General features: G+C 50.3%; 2 protein-coding genes across 2 annotated transcripts in view; one reads left to right on the top strand and one right to left on the bottom strand.

The window, feature by feature from the left end:
- Nucleotides 1-7,113: 7,113 nt before the first annotated feature.
- cebpa (CCAAT enhancer binding protein alpha) lies at nt 7,114-9,784 on the bottom strand. Its single transcript, XM_084540743.1, has one exon. It carries the CDS (start codon nt 9,327-9,329, stop codon nt 8,394-8,396), a length of 936 nt encoding a protein of 311 aa, XP_084396869.1. The 5' UTR covers nt 9,330-9,784; the 3' UTR covers nt 7,114-8,393.
- A 4,854-nt stretch (nt 9,785-14,638) lies between these two features.
- Nucleotides 14,639-17,500, top strand: part of cebpg (CCAAT enhancer binding protein gamma) — a 4,699-nt gene continuing 1,837 nt past the window's right edge. The window contains exons 1-2 of the mRNA XM_084575001.1: nt 14,639-14,775; nt 17,228-17,500. The exon at nt 17,228-17,500 is cut by the window's right edge and continues 1,837 nt beyond it. Coding sequence (XP_084431127.1) covers nt 17,312-17,500 — 189 coding nt within the window. The 5' untranslated portion in view covers nt 14,639-14,775; nt 17,228-17,311. The remainder of the gene's footprint in view (nt 14,776-17,227) is intronic.

The following is a 17,500-nucleotide window of genomic DNA, read 5'->3' as shown; positions in this document are numbered from 1 at the left end:
AGTCTGGTGGTTCAGGTTTCAGGGACTTGTCCTGTGAATATCCAGGAATGAAGAGGACGTCTCTGCATGTGGACAGTGTCTCTGTCTCATCTGATCCAGACTGAAGACGAGATGAACCCAGTTCAGTTCTGGTTCAGGTCAGACCGACGGTTTACAAGCAGGAAGTCATCAGCCGGACATGCAGCTCTCTGATTGGTCCGTCCTGGTCGATGTGTGACGACGTCTCCCAGGGAGTGTCCTCTGGGACAGACTGCAGCCGGTCGGACATCAATGCTGCTCATGAAATAAATTCATGAGCAGCACAAAGTGACGAAGACGTGACTTGGACAGGACCTGGGACTCGATTAGGACCTGGTTTGTGTTGACTTGGACATCTTGGTCACGACTAGTTGGTTTAACTCTGCCGTGCTGGTCAGGACATGGACCTGGTTCATTGGAACAGGGACTCCATTAGGACCTGGTGGACCTCACCTTGTCCAAGTCACACCCAACGAGTCTGAGTCCTAATCCGTCTCGATTAGACTAGATTAGGACTCGTTTGTGCTGTAAACCAGTTTCCTTATCAACCAATCAGTGACGAGCGTGGTGGACTTCCCATCATGCACCTCTCTCATGGTGAGTTGTGAAATAATTTGGTGCCAAATGAATAAAAACTGAATGAACTAAAAGACGAACAGCTCAGACTCTCGTTTTAATTTCACTGTCTTGAGCTGTGATTGGTTGGAGAGACGACGGGACGTCACAGGAACTTCCTGTTTCTACAGTAACCGTTTGTTTGTTGTTTTGTTTTTCCAACTAAAGAAACAGGAAGTGTGGCTCTGAATCAGCTGGGTCTCATTCTTCACTGTTAGATCGGAGACATGTGAACCGTCCGTGGACTCTGAGGACAAACAGAAGCTAACGTCCCTCAGACCACAGACCAAAGACAAGCTTGTTCTCTCCCTCCCTCCTCCTCCCTCCCTCCTCCTCCCCCTCTTCATGGGAACTCAGAGTTTGGTTTTGCAAACAAACTGCTTACTCATGACGGATCTACCGCAGTGACCTGTCAGCCCCGCTGCATGCTGGGATGCCTCGAAGACGCTGGCCTGAGTTACAGTCAGCTTCCTCATTTGATCAGAGAAAAGCTGCTGGGTCATTTAACTTTCTGTTCAGCAGCAGAGACGCTGGTGAGGAGGAGAGGCGCCGCCAGGTGAGGGGGCGGAGCTTGACCTGCAGCAGTCGCTAATTCTCCTAAGCTGCTTTTCTTTATGTCTTTATATTAAATGTCCCATGACACCTGAACGCCACATCCTGAAGACGCAGACGGGTCACTTCTTGGAAATCAGTTTAACAAATCATCATCATCATCATCATCATCATCATCATCATCATCATCATCATCACTCCTTCACGGCTCTGTCAGCTGACTGAGGCGTTCTAACCGTTGATCTCAGTCAGGACTCGTTGCTCATGACTTGAGTCTTGACTTGTGAATAAAGACTTGTTTGTGTTGACTTGGTGGACCCAATCAGGGACGAGTCTCTCCTGGACTTCCTGGTTCCTGGTAGGTTCCAGTTCCTGCGTCTCTCAGAGTGAAGCAGAAACCTCTGTAATGGCAGAGGAGCGTTGAAGGGGAGTGGAAACCTGGCAGAGCCTGGAGCAGGACCCTGAAGGTATCGCGAGGCGTTCAGGGTAACGCTGCGATGGTATCAGTGAACTCGGTCTCTGGTGGATCGGCGGCTCCGGCTGTTCTTCCCACACTCTCTGTTCTTCGCTGGAGGACTGGGGGTGATTTCCCTCCCGGCCTCCAGCCAGAGGCCTCGCAGGAGCACAAATGAGCCGTGGAGCCGAGCGAGAGCCAGGCGCTGGTCACAACGCTGTGAATTATTAACGCCCAGTACGAGTGTACAGGAACAGTCGCTGCAGCAGTTATCAGATTCAGGTCGGAGCTGGAGCTGCACTCAAATACTAAACATCTATTCACCCGTTCAGCTCTCAGTTTGTTCTGGAAAACCTCCAAACACGTTGTGAGCACAGCAACTCTAGGCTGTTTATTTAGTCTGAGGCCTGGAGGAGCCCAGGAACGTGAAGGAAAACAGCAGTTAGCATCAGAAATGTTTGTTGGTTCTCAGATATCTGAGGTGGAATCACGTTTTTATTTGAATCTTTATTAATGAGACATGCATTCAACACCTAACACCGTCACAGTCACTGGACTTTATGAAGAAACTTTACTCAGAACTTTGGCAACAGATAACATGTTAATGCTAACGGCTAAAGCTAACTGGACGACACGATCCCCAGGTGTTTCTCTCCAGGTGAGAACACCTACATCCTCTCCTGTCCTGTGATACGTACACCTTCATGTTTTATACGACAGGTCACAGCAGCTCAGACTTTATCATCATCGCTTCAAGAACAAAGTTCACAAGTTGGACTCTGAAGTCCAGACTCTGGAGGACGGTCCCTCTGTGACTGAAATGCATTCTGGGATACCTGGCTGTGCCGAGTCCATACAGGTTACCTCCTGATGATGAAAGGGGCGGGGCCAGAACACGTCCAGGTCTTTGGACTGAACCTGGACTGAGACAGACGAGGTGAACAAGACCAGACGAGAACCCCCTGATCTGTTCAGGTCAGATGTTCACAGCGGGTGTAGAAACAGGAAGTGTGACATGTGATCTGTGGGCGGAGCTCCTGTTTTAGTGATTAGATGATTAGAACTTGGTGACATTGACTCAGAGTCTTGTCTTGTGACTAGAGTTAGGACTTGTAGGACTCCTTTGTGTTGACTGGGACTAGATAAAGACCTGCTGGTCTGAACCTTCCTTGGGAATTATTGGTGGTAACTTGGGACTTGATAAGAACTTGTTGGTGTTGACTTGGACTCATAGCTAGCTGGAGCTGACCTGGTCCTCACCAGGTCTCGCCACCTGTTTGTCAAAGAACTGATGCTCTGGTGGATCCAGACTCTGCCATGAGTCAGAGAATGAACCACACATAGACAGAAGCTTCCTGTTTACCCACAATGCTTTGCTCTGTGTGCGAGTCCAACAACGTTTAATTTCTAACAACGGAATCAAAGGCGTCTGTAATTAGGCTGTCAAGGCGGAGAGGAAGGCATGGCCATGGACACGCTGGACAAATCTGACTCCGAGTCTGAACCGAGGCCCAGAAACACGTCAGCCTCTGGATCGTAAACCGCCTCCAACACACGAATCATCTCCTGAACTAACTCTGACCAATGAAGAGTCACCAGGAAGCAGCTGTAGGATGAAATCACAGTTTGTTGAAAAGACAGAAAATAATTCTGAACAACATCCATCTGTCACTGATGATTTCCTGATTTGAGTCAATATCAGTTCATTTACAAATTATCTTCAATCTAACGTCCTCGTTGGTTCCGGAGGTCTGTGGTGTCTCCTCCATCTTCTCATCGTTCATGTCTCTTCGTTCTGCTCTCAGAGCTGGAGCTTCTGTCCTGATCTGATCTGAGATTTATCACCAGAGGACGAAGGAGACGGATTTAAAAGATGAATCAGAGGATTTTATGAATCGATGTTGGATCTTTTCAACTCAAGATCAGATTTGAACCTCTAGTTCTCAGTCATCCAGGTCAAAACTGAAACGAGGACGACTCAGAGACACGTCCAGTTGTTTCACCTTTGGTTTTATTGGATCTTCTGTTTTGTTTTTCATTTCATCTGAATGAAAGAATCTTTTTTATTCTGCACTAATAAAATGTTGAGTTCATCCAGAATCAGCTGACCGTGAGAACAGCTCCAGACCAGAAGAAGGAGGACGTTCAGGGTTACTAGAGTTCACACTCCTCTAAATAATTCACTGTGGTGTTAGCTGTTGGTGAGCTGACCAACATGAAGAATCTCTGGAACAGACGACTGAAGTCAGACCAGAGAGGACGAGGACAGAAGACACTGGGACATATCTGTTAGATCACTGGTCCGTTCTGAGGCTCAGAGGACAAACTGTCGGACCGAAGAGCTGCTCGGTCGACTCAGGACTCGATGAAAAGAGGCGGTTAATGTTTGACTGAGGCCAAACAGAGCAGCTAGATAGACACACTCTCCACACAACGAGTCAATGAGACGACAAACAGTCTGAAAATAAGCTCAAACTAAACCTGGACCTTTACACCGACCCATGATCCTGGAGTCCATTCACCATCACTTCTTAGTTAATGCACTACTTTCAGGTTATTATCTTTATTGAAGTCGTTGGTGAAGGATGCTTCTCCCTCTGAGCTACGAGTCCATCCGTCTCCTGCACTGACAGTAAAAAGAAAAGCATGACATGAAACCTAAATACATAAAAGTGGATTTATTTGGGGTTTCTCTTCAGACTAAAGACCTGGCTGCTTCTCTGCGTAGCGTCCCGTAGCCAGCTCCCTCCGTCCTGAACGCAGGAACGACAGAGATTTGTCAGCAGTAAATCTGAGATGAGAATCACTCGCTGGACCGTGTGAGAGGATTATTAACGCTGAAGTCAGGCCAGCGAGGACACGGAGATGCAGCCAGCGCAGGGTTGGACATAATAAAATGGAAATAAAACAGAAAAGAGGGAAAGAAAGCGGAGGACGAGTTCCAGCCGCTAACACGCTAATGTCTTCCATCCACAGGAAGAGTCTGCAGCCAGCAGCAGAGACAGATCCTCGGCCTCGGCCAAGCGGCTAATAAAAGGCCGGTGTGTCTTCAAGGAGACGCCTCCAGAAAGAAGGACGATCGCTGACGCTGATGAAGACGTCCAGCTCAAACAGCACTCTGACTGCCACAATTAGAATAATAGAAGAAGAAACAGGAAGTAAGGAGGTTTGTCAAGAAGGTTTATGCTTCTACGTCAGAGAATAGAGCTCACAGCGAGTTGATTGGTCAGAAATAATCTGAAGAACACAGAGAAATACTAGATGATTAGCTTTAGCTTTAGCTTTAGCAGCGTGATGTCGACGCTAACAAAGGACACGTCTGTCTATTTACAGATTCTCATTTTATCTTTAGCACTTGTAGCTTAGCGTTAGCTCCTATGTCATGACTCCTGGATCCTGGAAACAGAGTTTGTTAGCTAACATAAGTATCTTTCAGTCAGTTGGTGGGTGGATTATTTCAACTCCTTCCTCTTGGCCCATGAGGGGTCAGTCCTCCAGGTCCCTCCGGTGTTTGTCCCAGAGGACGTCCTCAAATCATTTTCTTTTGTAGCATGTAGAGAGAAATGTATGTCTGGAGTTAGCTTAGCTTCAGCTTCTAGATGTTGACTTGTCCATTAGCTTTTGTGTTTTCTGTGCTAAGCTAGGCTAACACTGGTCTCAGTTTGACCTTGTTCAGGACACGTCCCCCTCCCTCTGCAGCAGGGATCCACCCTGTCAACATTCCTGCAGGTTGTGATGATGCGTTCACATGTTTCATGTTGAATCAGTCGTATTTCAGTCAGTCAGCGGCGCTGTCGGGAACATGTGGAAGTCATCAGACTCTCTGCCAGCTCCATGTTTCTATCGACCTGGTCCTTTTCCTGCTGGCTTCTCTCATTTTCTTCTCCTCAGGTTGTTTTTTTGTTTTTCCAGTTCCCAGCTGAGCAGAAACAAGCTGCCGAGTCCGTTCCACCTGGTTCTAATAAAACTGGTTTCAGGGATCAACTCTCATTCATTGTGTTTACTTGTTCAGCGTTAGCAGCAGCTGAAACACTCCTAAGTGCATAATGGAGCCGCTTTAGTTCCCAGCTTTCATCAGGTATGTGCAGCGTTTAAAGCTGCTCGTTCAGGTTAATCAACACTGAGCCGGGTTCCCTGGTTTTAAATAATCAGGTTCATCAGGACCCTCCAGCACCAAACCAGTCTCTGTGAACCAGAACCAGAGCAGCTCCGTCTGGATTTAATCTCATTACCTGGGTAGTCCTCCATCCAATCACAGATGACGTCTATGACTACCGCTACTCTTCTGTCAATCACATTAAGCCCCGCCCACATGATCTGATTGGTCCAGCAGATCTTTGCTGGAGCAGAATCAGTTCCCAACAGAGAGACTCCAGATAAAGTTTGTAGTTGAGGGAGAAGTTGGTCTGACCTCCTGCAGCTTCACCACGTTACCGTGACGATAAATAAACCTCGTCTGGTCGACTGATCAGTTCATTAATTAGTCCTGTAATGATGTCTGCAGGTGGATGCAGTTCAAGGTGTGTTCATTACCATATTTGGAGCTGGAGGCGGGGCTTAGACTCTAATCACATGTTCTCTGTAGCTGCATGACTCTGAGTGTAAAGACAGGGTTAATGCATCACTGTGTTATTAGCATCGTTAGCGTTAGCTCGGTAGATCCAGTCCACACAAATAAACACAGAATGAACTCCAGCAGATACAGAAACATCCGGTCACATGATTCAGGTCAGAGCCAATAATCTGACGTCATACTCAGTTAATCTACAGATTAACGGCTTTAATATTATTTAATCATTTATTCTCCTGGACACGTTTCTGTTCTTGTTTCCTTCCATCATCGTCCTCGTGTGTTTTTGTCCTAATCAGATGATCAGTGATGTTCTCTTCCTCTTTGACTTCACATTCTCTTTTCATTTTTTTCAGATCAGATATTTTGGTGAGTCAGCTGTTCAGACCTTGATGAACTGATTATTATTGATGGATTATTGGGAATTAAAGGTGATAACAAAGAGGGTCATTAGACCAGGGTCATTAGACCAGGGTCATTAGACCAGAGTCATTAGAAGTAGATGAACATGGTCTCCATGGGGTCTGGTCTCTATGGGATCTGGTCTCTACAGGGTCTGGTCTCTACGGGGTCTGGTCTCTATGGTCTCTACGGGGTCTGGTCTCCATAGGGTCTGGTCTCTACGGGGTCTTGTCTCTACGGGGTCTGGTCTCTACGGGGTCTGGTCTCTAGGGGGTCGTGGTCCTGACGTTAACGAGAGTCTGGTCTGTCTCTGCAGTGACCAGATCGTTTTTAATAAACCGCGGCTTCACACGTGAGGACAAACTAGAACCGTCTTCAGCTGAATCGTCTCTCGTCAGCTCATCGTGTCTTTTCTGTTTTGAGGGACATGTTTTATTTTCTGTGATAGCGCCCCCTCTGGGCTGGAGCAGACCTGGAGCGCAGGGAGGTGCAATGAATCCAGAAAGCAGCAGAGTTGGATAAAAGAGTTCTTTTTATTATACTACTTCAGATTTTTGGTATCATATATATTTATTCATATATATTTATATATACGTGTATTTTACAGTTGAGACGTACGTTTCAATCACACATGGTTTAATATCAGCTGGTAAAAAACAACAACAACAAAGTGCTTCCTCCTTCCTCGCTGACTCACGTCTCTAAAATGTGTCTCAAGCCATCAGCCGGAGGTCAGAGGTCATCTCAGAGGATCAGAAGGCACTGTGAGCGGCGAAGAGGAAGAGACACGTTGCATAGGAACCCTGTTCACATTTATCTTTTTATTCTGATCAGTACCCATCATGTGTTCTACTAATAGTGCATAAAGAGCTGCTGCAGAGACGCGGCGCTGCAGACGGAGCCGAGCTCTCTGCAGCAGGTTCCACAGGTTCAACTCCAGCCTCTGAGTCTTTACTTTGGGTTTTACTTTGGCATGAAGTCAGCCGGTGTCTCCACCAGAAGCTTTTCTACTTTTAATTTATGATTTAAAACAAGTGGAGACACGCGGTTTCCAGCCGACTGCATCAACTAATTAAATGTTAAATGTTGTTTTGTTTTGTTTTTTCTGTCGGGGATGGAGGTGAGTTTCTACAGAGCTGCTCACAGGACAAACACATGCAGTACCATCACGTCTGCAGGAAACAGTTCAGCGTGGAAGCAGTTTACACATCTCACAGAACGAGTTCATCAGGAGGCGTAACTTGTACAAAAAAACACAACAAAAAGAATGAAGGAAACAGGAGCACAGCAGGCTGATCCTCGCCGCCGTGCCTTCCTTAGCTGCACTGATGTGAGCTGAGTGCTGGGACACTCAGTCTGTTCCAGAATAAGGCACCAAGACGACCAGTCTCTGTGAGAGATCTGCAGGGGAACGAGCTTATCGGCTTTTGCACAAAGTGTAAAAAGGCACATGAACACATGAAAACTACTGAGTCACTGAGTCCTGGAGGTTCAGTCAGAGATGAATTCACCTGCTTCCAGTCATCAACCAGTACCTGGTTCTTCAGTTCAGCAGAAAAGTCCTGAAACAATAAAAACCCAAAGTGGCTTCAAGTTTATTTTCTAACAAATAAAAAGTTTTCTGCACTTTGGTCAAAGTTTGAAAGAAGTTTTTAGAGAGTGAGAGTTTGAAGCCAGGTGTTTTTGCAGTGACCCGCTCAGCTGCCTCAGTCCGGTGAATAAATCCAGCATGTCCATGTCCCGGTCCCGGTCCGGTCCGGTCCGGTCCGGATCAGTAGTCTCTCAGCTGCCCATGGGTTTGAACGATCCGTCCGGCAGCTGTCTGAAGATGCCCCGTAACGTGTCCAGCTCTCGGGTCAGGTGCTCCACCCTCCTCCGCAGCCTCTCGTTGTCGGTGGTCAGCTCCACCACCTTCTGCTGCGTCTCCATGTTGCGCATCTTGGCCTTGTCCCTGCTCTTGCGCACGGCCACATTGTTGCGCTCGCGTCTCAGCCGGTACTCCGGGCTGCTCTTGTCGACGTGCTTCTTGGATTTCCCTCCTCCTCCGCCCCGCTGCTGCTCCAGCAGCTTCAGGCCGCCCTGCTGCGGGTGCTGGTGCGGGTGTTGGTGGTGGTGCTGGTGCGGGCTGGGCACCGGAGTCGGCGGAGGGGTCGGGTGTCCCGGCTGGAGGTGCATGGTGGTCTGCGCGCAGTGCGCAATCTGGTACTGGAGGTGCGGCATCTGCTGCTGCTGCTGCTGCTGCTGCTGCTGGGAATGCTGGGAATGCTGGGAGTACTGCTGGGAATGCGGGTGCGGGTGGTGGTAGGTGGGGGGCATGCCCGCGCTCAGGTCCTCCTCGTCCCGGGGCTCCTGCTTGATGGCCACCGGTCGGATGCGCGGCGGGTTGTGCTCGTAGAGCGGCTCCAGTTTGGACTCCATGTAGTTGGACATGTAGAGCTGCTGGGGCCCGGGGCCGCACGGAACCGACTCGTACTCCCCGTTCATCATCTTGAGCTTGTCCTGCCGGGAGCTGTGGTGGAACAGGTCGGCCAGGAAGTCGTCGTTAAAAGCCGACGGGTCGATGTAGGCGCTCAGGTCGATGGAGGTCTCGCTGTCTCCGATCTCTCCGCCGAGGTCAGCCGGGTCTCTGTAGCCGGAGGAGGGCTGCTGCTGCTGGCCGTGGTTCAGGCTGCTCATCAGGGGCCGGGGCGCGACCTCGTACAAGTTAGACAGCTCCATGGAGAATCTAAACCCGGGCAGACATGGCGAGGAGCTCCGGGAATCCAGTTTGCGCAGAGTCGGGTCCTCAGGTGAGAGCGAGCTCAGACGGCTGCAGACATGCGCTGAGCGGCGGAGAGAAGCGGCTGCAGAGCTCAGGCTGCTGGGCTGGTTCCTCCTGGTTCCTCCTGGTTCCCCCTGGTTCCTCCTGGTTCCTCCTGCTCAGTGACCTCCGAGCTGTCAAAGTGCTGTTATATAGGAGGAGAGGAGGGAGTGGGCGGGAACACACACACGCACACACACACACACACACACACACACACACACACACTGTTTAACTATCTCTGCACAGAAACGTTTTGGAGATAAACTCCGTCTAGAAATCATTTATCACGAGTGAAGCTGAGGAACTGTCACTGCACCAAACTAAGCTCCAGAATGTCTTTAAACGGACAAATGGAAACTAAATAATTCTGTTGTGCAAATTAAACTGAATATAAATATATAAATATATAAATATATAAATATATAAATATTCGCCTTTTATTTGCAGTTAATTCGACATGAGTGCAGTCTGGTCTCATGTGTTACTAATCCTGCAGAACAGAGACTGATTCAGTTTGTTCTTAAAGCTGCTGATTCTCCTATGGACCTCTGAACGTGCTGCTACAGTCTCTATTCATTCACTGCATTGATCCCAACAGGAAGAAGATTCATTTAAATGTGATTTAATGTCATTTGACTGAATTCTAACTGCTGTAAATATGACTCAGTCCGCGGTTCGTTGGTTTTAGAGCTGGGGGAGGACCTGGGGGAGGACCTGGGGGAGGACCTGGGGGAGGACAGGTGAGTGAGAGGCGGCCTGCAGCGCCCTCTGTCGGCGGTAAACCAGACACACGCTGCAGCTGGAAGTCATTATTAGCTGCTTGTTTATTTACTGGCTGCTTTTATTACAGGCTTTAACTGAACTGAGGAGGAGGAGGTGACTGAGGAGGTGACTGAGGAGGTGACTGACTGAGGAGGAGGTGACTGACTGAGGAGGTGACTGAGGAGGAGGTGACTGACTGAGGAGGTGACTGAGGAGGAGGTGACTGAGGAGGAGGAGGTGACTGAGGAGGAGGAGGTGACTGACTGAGGAGGTGACTGACTGAGGAGGAGGTGACTGAGGAGGAGGTGACTGAGGAGGAGGTGACTGACTGAGGAGGAGGTGACTGACTGAGGAGGTGGTGACTGACTGAGGAGGAGACTGACTGAGGAGGTGACTGAGGAGGAGGTGACTGACTGAGGAGGAGGTGACTGAGGAGGAGGAGGTGACTGACTGAGGAGGTGACTGAGGAGGAGGTGACTGACTGACTGAGGAGGTGACTGACTGAGGAGGTGACTGAGGAGGAGGTGACTGACTGACTGAGGAGGTGACTGACTGAGGAGGTGACTGAGGAGGAGGTGACTGAGGAGGTGACTGACTGAGGAGGAGGTGACTGAGGAGGAGACTGACTGAGGAGGAGACTGACTGAGGAGGAGGTGACTGAGGAGGTGACTGAGGAGGAGACTGACTGAGGAGGAGGTGACTGAGGAGGTGACTGACTGAGGAGGAGACTGACTGACTGAGGAGGAGGTGACTGAGGAGGTGACTGACTGAGGAGGTGACTGAGGAGGAGGTGACTGAGGAGACTGACTGAGGAGGAGGTGACTGAGGAGGTGACTGACTGAGGAGGTGACTGAGGAGGAGGTGACTGAGAAGGTGACTGAGGAGGAGGTGACTGACTGAGGAGGTGACTGAGGAGGATAAACCACTGAGGAGGTGACTGACTGAGGAGGTGACTGAGGAGGATAAACCACTGAGGAGGTGACTGAGGAGGTGACTGCGGAGGATAAACCACTGAGGAGGTGACTGAGGAGGTGACTGAGGAGGTGACTGACTGAGGAGGAGGTGACTGACTGAGGAGGTGACTGAGGAGGTGAATGAGGAGGAGACTGACTGAGGAGGTGACTGAGGAGGAGGTGACTGACTGAGGAGGTGACTGAGGAGGAGGTGACTGACTGAGGAGGTGACTGAGGAGGTGACTGACTGAGGAGGTGACTGAGGAGGAGGTGACTGACTGAGGAGGTGACTGAGGAGGAGACTGACTGAGGAGGAGGTGACTGAGGAGGTGACTGAGGAGGAGGTGACTGAGGAGGTGGTGACTGACTGAGGAGGTGACTGAGGAGGAGACTGACTGAGGAGGAGATGACTGACTGAGGAGGTGACTGACTGAAGAGGTGACTGAGGAGGTGACTGACTGAGGAGGAGATGACTGACTGAGGAGGAGGTGACTGACTGAGGAGGAGGTGACTGAGGAGGAGGTGACTGACTGAGGAGGAGGTGACTGAGGAGGTGGTGACTGACTGAGGAGGAGACTGAGGAGGAGGTGACTGAGGAGGTGGTGACTGACTGAGGAGGTGACTGAGGAGGAGACTGACTGAGGAAGAGATGACTGACTGAGGAGGAGGTGACTGACTGAGGAGGTGACTGCGGAGGAGGTGACTGACTGAGGAGGTGACTGAGGAGGAGGTGACTGACTGAGGAGGAGATGACTGACTGAGGAGGAGGTGACTGACTGAGGAGGTGACTGACTGAGGAGGAGGTGACTGAGGAGGAGGTGACTGACTGAGGAGGAGACTGACTGAGGAGGAGGTGACTGACTGAGGAGGTGACTGAGGAGGAGGTGACTGACTGAGGAGGAGACTGACTGAGGAGGAGGTGACTGACTGAGGAGGTGACTGAGGAGGAGGTGACTGACTGAGGAGGAGACTGACTGAGGAGGAGGTGACTGACTGAGGAGGTGACTGAGGAGGAGGTGACTGACTGAGGAGGTGACTGAGGAGGAGGTGACTGAGGAGGAGGAGGTGACTGAGGAGGAGGAGGTGACTGACTGAGGAGGTGACTGAGGAGGTGACTGAGGAGGTGACTGACTGAGGAGGAGGTGACTGACTGAGGAGGTGACTGAGGAGGAGGTGACTGACTGAGGAGGTGACTGAGGAGGAGGTGACTGAGGAGGAGGAGGTGACTGACTGAGGAGGTGACTGACTGAGGAGGAGGTGACTGAGGAGGAGGTGACTGAGGAGGAGGTGACTGACTGAGGAGGTGGTGACTGACTGAGGAGGAGACTGACTGAGGAGGTGACTGAGGAGGAGGTGACTGACTGAGGAGGAGGTGACTGAGGAGGAGGAGGTGACTGACTGAGGAGGTGACTGAGGAGGAGGTGACTGACTGACTGAGGAGGTGACTGACTGAGGAGGTGACTGAGGAGGAGGTGACTGACTGACTGAGGAGGTGACTGACTGAGGAGGTGACTGAGGAGGAGGTGACTGAGGAGGTGACTGACTGAGGAGGAGGTGACTGAGGAGGAGACTGACTGAGGAGGAGACTGACTGAGGAGGAGGTGACTGAGGAGGTGACTGAGGAGGAGACTGACTGAGGAGGAGGTGACTGAGGAGGTGACTGACTGAGGAGGAGACTGACTGACTGAGGAGGAGGTGACTGAGGAGGTGACTGACTGAGGAGGTGACTGAGGAGGAGGTGACTGAGGAGACTGACTGAGGAGGAGGTGACTGAGGAGGTGACTGACTGAGGAGGTGACTGAGGAGGAGGTGACTGAGAAGGTGACTGAGGAGGAGGTGACTGACTGAGGAGGTGACTGAGGAGGATAAACCACTGAGGAGGTGACTGACTGAGGAGGTGACTGAGGAGGATAAACCACTGAGGAGGTGACTGAGGAGGTGACTGCGGAGGATAAACCACTGAGGAGGTGACTGAGGAGGTGACTGAGGAGGTGACTGACTGAGGAGGAGGTGACTGACTGAGGAGGTGACTGAGGAGGTGAATGAGGAGGAGACTGACTGAGGAGGTGACTGAGGAGGAGGTGACTGACTGAGGAGGTGACTGAGGAGGAGGTGACTGACTGAGGAGGTGACTGAGGAGGTGACTGAGGAGGTGACTGACTGAGGAGGTGACTGAGGAGGAGGTGACTGACTGAGGAGGTGACTGAGGAGGAGACTGACTGAGGAGGAGGTGACTGAGGAGGTGACTGAGGAGGAGGTGACTGAGGAGGTGGTGACTGACTGAGGAGGTGACTGAGGAGGAGACTGACTGAGGAGGAGATGACTGACTGAGGAGGTGACTGACTGAAGAGGTGACTGAGGAGGTGACTGACTGAGGAGGAGATGACTGACTGAGGAGGAGGTGACTGACTGAGGAGGAGGTGACTGAGGAGGAGGTGACTGACTGAGGAGGAGGTGACTGAGGAGGTGGTGACTGACTGAGGAGGAGACTGAGGAGGAGGTGACTGAGGAGGTGGTGACTGACTGAGGAGGTGACTGAGGAGGAGACTGACTGAGGAAGAGATGACTGACTGAGGAGGAGGTGACTGACTGAGGAGGTGACTGCGGAGGAGGTGACTGACTGAGGAGGTGACTGAGGAGGAGGTGACTGACTGAGGAGGAGATGACTGACTGAGGAGGAGGTGACTGACTGAGGAGGTGACTGACTGAGGAGGAGGTGACTGAGGAGGAGGTGACTGACTGAGGAGGAGACTCACTGAGGAGGAGGTGACTGACTGAGGAGGTGACTGAGGAGGAGGTGACTGACTGAGGAGGACAGGTGTCTCCTGTCTCTGTGAGGACAGGTGTCTCTGTGAGGACAGGTGTCTCCTGTCTCTGTATCAGCCTCTATAGCCGCTGACTCCCTGTAAACGTTCAGAGACTCCCTGAGTATTTCAGGGTTTCCTTAGGTTATTATTAATCTGATTATTAATCTGGTTATTAATCTGATTATTAATCTGATTATTAATAATACAATTGTTAATAACCAGATTAATAACCACATAATTATTAATCTGGTTATTAATATGGTTATTAATCTGATTATTAGTCAGATTATTAATCTGACTATTAATCTGGTTATTAATCTGACTATTAATCTGGTTATTAATCTGACTATTAATCTGACTATTAATCTGGTTATTAATCTGACTATTAATCTGACTATTAATCTGGTTATTAATCTGACTATTAATCTGACTAATAATCTGACTAATAATCGGACTATTAATCTGACCTGGTCACAGTGACGGAGCTGAACAGCAGATGAAGTCATACACGTTGAACTCGCTTCACATTACATAAACAAAACGACAGGAAATCACCGCCTTCTATTGGTCGAAGCAACTGTCAATCACAGAGAGCATTGCATCACTCTGCCACACACTTATCTGTGATTGGCCGAAAGCCCCCTACGCTGCCGCCCACTCGCCGGTGATTGGCTGATCCGGGACATTGCCGTACATGGTAAAAGATATTTCGCAATCGGCTGCTGTCCATGTTCCAAACAAAAACACTCCGAGCTCACGGCGACGGAATTAAACTCCAACTTTCTACGTTAACTTTTGTGACTTTGACGGATGGTTGAGCCCACCACCGCCCCGTGAAGGTAAACTCTGCTTTTAACTCTCAGCAGCTCCGAAAGAGACAGAGCTAGCGGTGAGCTTAGGGCTAGTTAGCACCATGAGCTAACAGGCTAGCTGGCTGAGAGCCCGGCTCATCGGGCTCAGAACGAGCTGTGAGGCGGAACTGGGTCGAGTTTAAACCAGAATAAACCGATATCTGTGTTTATACTCTGAGTCTAGTGTTTGATGAACACATTTAAATCATCTGAGAGACGCTTCGAGTCAACGAAAAGTTGTCAAAGTGCTCTGAAATTCAGAGAGGACGGGAGGGACGGGTTCGGCTAAGCTGGTTCTGCTGTGGGTTCTGCTGTGGGTCGGTTCTGTTGGTAGCAGAACAGAACCAGAGGCTGGTGTCGAGCCCCGCATGACTCCGGAGTTCCCCTCTGTCGGCACAAAGACAGCGGCTGACGATGATGCAACAGCAGGCAACAGCTCCGCTCGTTTCACCCGGAGCGAGTTTCACTGCGCACAGCTGACTGGCTGCATAGCAACCAGCCGACCAATCACAGCGACGCGGCTGATTGGCCCCACGGAATAACCAGCTGACCAATTAACGAGTCAGGTGTTAGAGGAGGAAGAGGAGGAAGAAGATGACAGGAGAGAGGGGATGGAAGAGAACAAGGGGGGGGGGGGAGATGAGGAGGAGGAGGAGGAGGAGGAGGAAGAGGGAGAAGATGACAGGAGAGAGGGGATGGAAGAGAACAAGGGGGGGGGGGGAGATGAGGAGGAGGAGGAGGAGGAGGAGGAAGAGGGAGAAGATGACAGGAGAGAGGGGATGGAAGAGAACAAGGGGGGGGGGGGGGGGGAGGGAGAGGGATGTTTGGTGATGAAGGTCTGATTGATGGGTTGAGGTCTTCAGTGTCTTCAGCTCCAGATTATATATATAATATAATATATAATCACTAAGTTGTTTAATGTAAAGAGTAAAATAGAAGTTATAAATATGTTATTGATCATCAACACTGACTCCAGATGTTTACATCAATCAGCTGATCAGAGACATTTTAAAGCAGCTGATTGTGGGTCAGAATGTTTATGATAACGTTTCAATGAACACAGTAACTTCTTCTGTTGTTTTAGCATTAGCCTTAGCAGCTAGCTTAGCATGGTGAAGACGTGGGTTTGACAACCTACTACACGCCAGTACAGTTAGCATACGTCTATGGGGAGTTACATTCAATAAATTAGCATGGCTAGCCAACATAGGATCCCAAAACAAAATACATTCATGACAACTTCCTGGTGTTGATGTGTTGGTTGTGATCAGCTGTTCAGGATGACAGGCAGAGAAGGAGCCACGCGCAGAGGAAATGTTAGCATAGATGTGTTAATGACTCACAGTGTGTTTGATAGAAGCTAACGTATCAGCTAACGCTAGCAGAGCTGTCAGTATCAGCTAACGCTAGCAGAGCTGTCCGTATCAGCTAACGCTAGCAGAGCTGTCCGTATCAGCTAACGCTAACAGAGCTGTCAGTATCAGTCAGTATCAGCTAACGCTAGCAGAGCTGTCAGTATCAGCTAACGCTAGCAGAGCTGTCCGTATCAGCTAACGCTAGCAGAGCTGTCCGTATCAGCTGATGCTAGCAGAGCTGTCAGTATCAGCTAACGCTAGCAGAGCTGTCCGTATCAGTTAACGCTAGCAGAGCTGTCCGTATCAGCTAACGCTAGCAGAGCTGTCCGTATCAGCTAACGCTAGCAGAGCTGTCAGTATCAGTCAGTATCAGCTAACGCTAGCAGAGCTGTCCGTATCAGTTAACGCTAGCAGAGCTGTCAGTATCAGCTAACGCTAGCAGAGCTGTCCGTATCAGTTAACGCTAGCAGAGCTGTCCGTATCAGCTAACGCTAGCAGAGCTGTCCGTATCAGTTAACGCTAGCAGAGCTGTCCGTATCAGCTAACGCTAGCAGAGCTGTCCGTATCAGCTGATGCTAGCAGAGCTGTCAGTATCAGCTAACGCTAGCAGAGCTGTCCGTATCAGCTAACGCTAGCAGAGCTGTCAGTATCAGTCAGTATCAGCTAACGCTAGCAGAGCTGTCCGTATCAGCTAACGCTAGCAGAGCTGTCAGTATCAGTCAGTATCAGCTAACGCTAGCAGAGCTGTCCGTATCAGTTAACGCTAGCAGAGCTGTCCGTATCAGTTAACGCTAGCAGAGCTGTCCGTATCAGCTAACGCTAGCAGAGCTATCCGTATCAGCTGATGCTAAAGGCGTGTCAGTGTTTACTGAGCGGCGTCAGAGACGGTCTTAGTGGTTTCAAATGTTGTTTAGTCTCAGTTTTACTGTGACAACATCACACACGTCAGGGTGGAGCTTCCTGTTCCTGTTGAGGTGGAGCCTCCGTCAGGTCATGATGATGATGATGATGATGATGTGGAGTCAGCCAGTGAGCATGTTGTAGACTTTAACGTGAGGTTTTAACGTCTGCGTCTCGTCCTTCAGGCCCCGTCTCTCTAGAAGACCGTCTCATCTCTTCACCTGAGGAAACTCTGGTCAGAGATCTCCACCTGCAGGCAGCACATCCAAATGAGCCGGCCGTCGCAGCCGAAACACACCACATCTGACCAGAACGGCGTGAGCGTCATCCAGAGCCAGGCCCACGCCGCCCCGTCCTCCTCGTCGCTGCCGGCGTCCTTGGCCGGACTGCAGCAGGTCCCCCAGCTCGTCCCCCAGCTCGTCCCCGCTAACCCTTCGACCGGAGGAGGCAAAGCTCTC

The sequence above is a fragment of the Chelon labrosus genome (assembly GCF_963514085.1).
Source record: "Chelon labrosus genome assembly, chromosome: 3".
NCBI lineage: Eukaryota > Metazoa > Chordata > Actinopteri > Mugiliformes > Mugilidae > Chelon > Chelon labrosus.
The sequence above is the reverse complement of the archived record's forward strand: the minus strand, read 5'-3'. Positions and strand labels throughout refer to the sequence as shown.

Excerpts from the sequence above, each read along its gene's own strand:
- cebpa (XM_084540743.1), bottom strand. The coding sequence starts at position 9,329 with ATGGAGCTGTCTAACTTGTACGAGGTCGCGCCCCGGCCCCTGATGAGC.